Genomic DNA, 6,000 nt, shown 5'->3' with positions numbered 1-6,000 from the left:
AGCCATCCTAAAGCAACTGCTTCCACTTAGGTCATGGAAGAAATTAAGGGAGGGCCACTTGTGCATGACCCTTCTTTAGGTTAGGAAAGCAAGGGGAAAAATGTCAGGAATTTGGGCCAGCATCCCAGCCTTCTCACTGGCTTGGATTTCCAGTTGGCAGCTCTGCCTCCACCCCCATCCTTCTTAATTCTTAGTTATTTCCAATTTATCCTGTATATGGTTTGTTCATTTTTACTTGCATGTTGTCTCCCCATACCCAAATTATGAGCTTCTAGAGAGGGAACTCTTTTGCCTGTCTTTGTGTCCCCAGTCCTTAGCACACACTAAGCACTTAAGAAATATTTATTAAATGACTGTCTGACCAGCTCCCCCCCCCTTTTTTTTTGTCTTTTCTGGAGGGGGGAAGGCAGAGCAATTGGGGTTAAGTGACTTGCCCAAGGTCACACAGCTAGTAAGTGTTAAGTGTCTGAGGCTGGATTTGGACTCAGGTCCTCCAGATTTGAACTCTGGGGCCTGTGCTCTATTCACTGCGCCCCCTAGCTGCCCCTCCAGCTCTCCTTCTAATGCTCCTAGTTATTGAAGACAGTGCTTCAGGTCCTAGAAGTGGGGAGCTCCCAACCATCTACCTCTAATTTCCCCAACTCTTCCTGAATGGTGACTCTCCAAGAGACTCTAAGAAGTCTCTTTTAGCCACACTGTGAAACCTATGGCCGTCGGCAGCCTGTGCGTGTGCCCATACCTGAAATGATTAATAAATGTTCATTAAGTACCTACCATGTAACAGGTACTGTGTTAAGCAGCAGCAATACAAAAAGAGCAAAAGACAGTCCCTGCCCTCACAGAGCTTACAATCTGATATATAGAAAGCAAACCCTAAAGAGGAGAAATAGGAAATAACAAAAGGAAGGGAGAAGATGGGTGAGGCTTCCAGTAAAAGATGGGATTTAAAAGAAGCTGAAGAGAGAGAGAGTGTTCCAGGCATGGAGGACAGCCAGAGTAAAAGCCCTGAGTCAAGAGACAGCCAGAGGGTCAGTGTCACTGGATCTAAGAAGTGATGAGGAAGGATGTTTGAGTCCCAAGGCTTAATAGGAAAAGGAGAAAGCACTTGATATAGTCCTCCCACCTGGTGCTTTGTCTGTGGTCTGTCCCTTCTCCTCACCTCCATAAAGGTGGAAAAAATCTCCACAAAGACAGATTTCTGAGGAGAGATGGGGACCATCCTCAGCAGCTCTCTGTCAGTGTCTCTTCTTGCCTCCTCCCCAAATTACCCTCCCTTCTGGCCCTGGGTTAAATTATAACTGGAGAACAGAGAAGGGATTCTGCTGGGAGCACCCTGGCTCAGGCCCCAGTTATAAAGACAGAAGAGGAAACCAGTCCCTGTCTTCAAGAAGTTTATGCTTTTTTTCTTTATGGTAACAAATACATAGAGAATTAAATAATAATACTAACTAAATACTAATACTAGATTCAAAGTAATTTCTGGAGGGAGAGAGGAGTAGCAGGTGAGGTTTCTTGTTAGGCAGCAGTGTCATTGGAACTTAGCTTTGAAGGAAGCTGGGGATTCTCGGCAGCCCGAAGAAAGGAGGGCATTTTGCACAAGAGGGATCAATCATGCTGGGAGGCAGTGCAGCAGCTCCCAGAGGGGCAAGGTCCTCTGATTCTTCTTTCACTTCACCACCAAGCCCTTCAAAGGCCATTTCTGCCTGAGGGCAGCTTTTTCTAACTCCTTCCAGCCAAATGTAGAAACCAGGACCCTCTCTTCAGTGAAGGCTGTGTTCCTACCTCTCTGGTGCATTTACTCCTTATATCTTTTGTATCATGGGCATTTATGTACAAAATCAAGTCAACAAGCACTTAGTAAGCTTCTATCAGGCACAGGTCTAAGCTCTGGGCTTACAAAGAAATGAAAAGGACAGTCCCTGCTCTTAAGAAGGGGAAACAACATGCAAACAACTGTGTACAAGCAAGATATCTACTGGGTGAGCTGAGATGCTCTCAGGGGCATGAAGGAGGAAAAGGAAAGGCTTCTTGAAAAAGGTGACTGAGACTCATTTTGGCCAAGACTGGAGGGAAATCAGGGGAGTCAGGAGGTAGAGATGAGGAAAAAGAGTTCCAGTCATGGGAGTAGGAGGTGGGCAGTCGGTGAAAAGGCCAGGGAAAATCAGTTTGAAAGCTGAGGGAAGGAGGGCCTGGGGAGACCTTGAGGGCGAGACTCACCAGAAAGCTATTGCAGTAGGTCTGGTGTAAGTTGACCAGGACCTAAAACAGGCTGGTAGCAGTGTCAGGGGAGAGAAGGGAGAGAGATGTTACAAGGGTAGAACATCCAGAGGACTTAGCAGCTGATTGGACATGGGGAGGTGAGAGCGAGGCCCGGGGGGGGGGGGAGGGGGCCTGGGAGGACGATGGCACCTGCCACAGTAAGCCGGACCTTCGAAAGAGGGGAGGGGTGGTGCAGGAAGGGGGTGGGCTGAGGAATGAGTTCAGTTTGTGACGAATGGAGTTTAAGGAGACTGTGAGACGTCCAGCTCCAGAAGTCCCATAGGCAGCTGGAGCTGTCATACTGGCAGTGACAGGGAGGTTAAGGCTGGATATTTGAGAGTCAAAAGCATAGAGGTGAGAATTGAATCTATGCTAGGTGATGACTGTCAGCGAGCCAAGTAGTACAGATGTCTTTTCTGCTAGGGCACCAGGTGGTGCGGCCGTTAGAGCCCCACACCTAGAGTGAGACAGCCTGTGAACCTCGGCAGGACACTCACCTGCCCCCCTCGAGCAGGGATAGTAGCACGGACCTCCCAGGGCTGTGAGAACAAAATGAGGTGTTCGTGAAGGTGCTAGCTTGTGAAAGTGAAAGCTCCCTGAGAGCAAGGGCAGACTAGTTTATTTCTAAAATGTCAGCTTCTTGCCTCAGCAAATGCTTCTATACGTGCTGGTTGGACGAATGAATGAATTTGTGCCTTATCTGACTGGGGGAGTCTGTAGCGGAAGGCAGTGGGCCCGGCGCTTTGGGCTGGAGAACTTGCAGCCGGGAGGCCGTTTGTGGCCTTCTAGGTCCTTGGGTTCGGCCATTTGACCGAGGCTAAGTTTCACAGAACAAGTCCTTTTATGAAGGGGATTTGTTCCGTGAAGTTTGGGTTCAGCCAGAGGGCCGCACTTGAGGACGAGAGGGTCACATGCGGCCTCGAGGCCGGAGGTTCCCCACCCTGTCCGGAACGGGTTCTCGGAGGTTTCCTTCCAGCAGCAGCCACAATGTCAGTCTGATAGTCAATGACCCTAAAAACTGGGTACCTCCTAACAATGAGACCCTGCACGGCCCACGATTACAGTCCTCCGCCCTAAGACTCCGCCATTCCGCGAGCGAAGGACGAAGGACGGGAGGTCAAGTCCCGGGATTCCGAGGGAAGAGGACCGCCCTCTCCCTTCCCCGCAGTCATGGCCGTGGCTGGGCCCGGGAGGCGACAAGGACACCAGGCAGGGCCAGCGCAGCTCGGAGAGGCCCCAGAGAGCCCCGGGGGCCCGGGTGCGGAGCTGACTGCGGTGGGTGGGGGTAGGAGTTCAACGAGAAAGGCAAAGAGGGAAGGGAGTGAGCCAGGCTTGGGGTCTCTGAGTGTGCTACAGTCGGGGGTCGCCTGGAGGGAGGATTGAGGCTGCTAAGAAGGGGAAGGCGGACCCGGGCGAGGGGAGAAGACTGGGGTGCCGCCGGGCTCCGCTCCACGGTGCCAGTAACGGCCCGGGGCTGGCGGCAGGATGCGGGGCTGGCGGCCACCCGCCCCAGCCCGAGACCTCGGTGACCCGCAGGGGGAAGAGCGCCCGGCTGGGTCGGGACTGGACCCCGAGCTGGAGCCCGAGCCCGAGCCGGAGCCCGAGCCCGAGCTGGAGCTGGAGGAGTTGCTGGCAAAGGATGAGGAGCAGTTGGAACCACGGGGTCCCCGCCCCCCGCCGCTGGTCCCGCCCTTGAGGGCCAGCCACGGGCTCAAGAGGAAGCCGGCCAAGTGAGGGGGCGAGGGCCGGGGTGCCAGCAGCTCGTCTGAGGCTGCCCTGGCTCTCCTCTACTGGCTGCTGGACTGCCTGCCTGCCACGTGGGGAGCCTGGCCGAGCCCCAGCACGCCCCCCCCCCCAGACTCTGGACATTGCCTGGACGAGGGGCGCTGGGCAGGACCGAGCTGACCCTGCAGAGGAGGGCGGGGCAGGCATGAAGGCTAGAGGGGTGCGGGTGCGGGTGGGAAGGGTCGGAAGGGATTAGTGGGTACTGTCAGTAAGGAGAAAGGGAGGAAGTCTGCAGGATTTGGTTGGGAGAAAGAAAAGGAAAAGGTTAGTAGGTTGTAATGTGTCCATAGTTTCATATCCTGAGGCAAATTGGGCCTGGAGAGGGTGACGAGAGAGAGGGTAAAGGCAACCACGTCCTCCTTCCCTAGGTGGTTACAGGAATTTCAAGGGAGAGAGGCTGGAGACACGCCCAGCTGCAACCCCCCCCCCCCAGCCCCCAGGTGACGGGGTTGGGGTTGGTGGTGGGAGCTGCTTCTCTCCAGTGTTCCCCTCTTCCTCTTCTCCCCATGTCGGTCCCAGGGTGGAGGCCGAGCTGCAGCTGCAGCATACTGATTTGAGAAGGCCTCCCCTGAGAAAGGAAGACTTTGATGGAGCACAAGAACCCTCCCCACCAGCCAAACAGCACAAGAAGGCCAAGAAACGCAAAAGCCTTGGGGTGCCGCCCCAGTTGGCCGCTGCCACTGTGGTACCCACTGTAGCGGAAGCCCTCGGTTTGGAGAGTGAGTGGCATTTGGTGGTGGGCACTGAGCTTCTTCTGTACTTCTAAGGACCTGGCTTGGTTCCCTGAAGCCTTTGCCCTGGGGCTTCTCTCTAAGAACCCCCAGCCCCTTTTCTCGATTCCCCACGGAAATGAGAGAAGAGGGTCCCTGAAGGGTGCTATCTATGGCTCAGAGGCCACACTTATGGTCACCTGCAGGGAAACCTCAGCGCCTGAGGCCATTGTATCAGTACATCAACTACAGCAACCCTGAATTGAACCAGGCTGGGGAGGGAGAAGCTGAGGTCGAAGTGGAATTGGGCTTGGTCCCAGAAGAGGCATCTGGAGGCTCAGAGGAGACAGGGGCCAAGAGGCCACAGGCCTCACCCCTGGGAGGTCAGTGTTGCTGTTTGGAAACTTCCCTCCCTGCTCTTCCCCTGCTGGACTTGGTGCTTCCAGACTCGCCAGGGCTAAGTGCAGGTCCATTTTCCTAGCACCTTGATGACTGTTATGGGAACAGCCCTGACAATGGTCCTGGCCCCAGAGACCGAATTCCATTCTGTCCAGAGCTGGGCTTGGGGTGAGAGCCAAATCAAGACCCTCTTCCCATGCTCCCTTTCCCTCCCTCTCTTGGGCTGTCTTCCCTGGCAGAGGAGGGAGAAGAGGAGCCTGTGCCCATGCTGAGCTTTACTCCAGGCATCCAGCTGAAGGCCGAGGTAGACAAGTCGACCCAGGTGGACATTGACAAGATGCTGAGTGTGTGTGCAGCTCACCTTGTTCCCCCACTTTCCCCTCAGTATAAGTGACAGAACCTCAGCGGCTTGTCTGCCTCAGGCCCCTGCAGCAGTCCAGTGACCCAGCTCACAATGGGCTCTGGAAAGAGGGGCACTTTGCTGAGAAACTTATTGGCCAGAAGGACCGGGGGGGGGGGGGGGCGGTATTTATCAGGTTTCTACCCAAATTCCCTTATGCCACTTTCTCCACTTGGTGGTATTACTGAATGAAAGTTTTCTTAACCTTACTGGCAATAAACATTTTTAGCAGTTTTTAGGCTTTGGCATTATTGTTTGTGGGATTGGCTTCACTGTTGTATCTTCTCCCTTTGGATTCATTTTACTAAGAAAAATCAAAGTTTAAGAGTAAAAGAAAGGTATTTTTAGATTCTCATTGTGTGTGCACAAGGGTTGTGTGTGTACAAGGATTGTGTGTGCATAAGGATAGTGTGTGCACCAGGGTTGTGTGTGCACACGGGTTGTGTG

General features: G+C 53.7%; 1 protein-coding gene across 1 annotated transcript; it reads left to right on the top strand.

Moving 5' to 3' along the window:
• Positions 1 to 2,560: 2,560 nt before the first annotated feature.
• CUNH16orf86 (chromosome unknown C16orf86 homolog) lies at positions 2,561 to 5,810 on the top strand. Its single transcript, XM_069085928.1, has 5 exons — positions 2,561 to 3,534; positions 3,796 to 3,989; positions 4,564 to 4,763; positions 4,961 to 5,137; positions 5,393 to 5,810. The coding sequence occupies exons 1-5, from the start codon at positions 3,430 to 3,432 to the stop codon at positions 5,545 to 5,547; spliced, it is 831 nt and encodes a 276-aa protein (XP_068942029.1). The 5' UTR covers positions 2,561 to 3,429; the 3' UTR covers positions 5,548 to 5,810.
• The last annotated feature ends 190 nt before the right edge of the window (positions 5,811 to 6,000 follow it).

Source organism: Petaurus breviceps, unplaced genomic scaffold, assembly GCF_028583685.1.
Source record: "Petaurus breviceps papuanus isolate PSGF00001 unplaced genomic scaffold, PetGlider_PUasm1.0 176, whole genome shotgun sequence".
Taxonomy (NCBI): Eukaryota; Metazoa; Chordata; class Mammalia; order Diprotodontia; family Petauridae; genus Petaurus; species Petaurus breviceps.
Note: the sequence above shows the minus strand (reverse complement) of the source record. Positions and strands in the feature narration are given on the sequence as shown.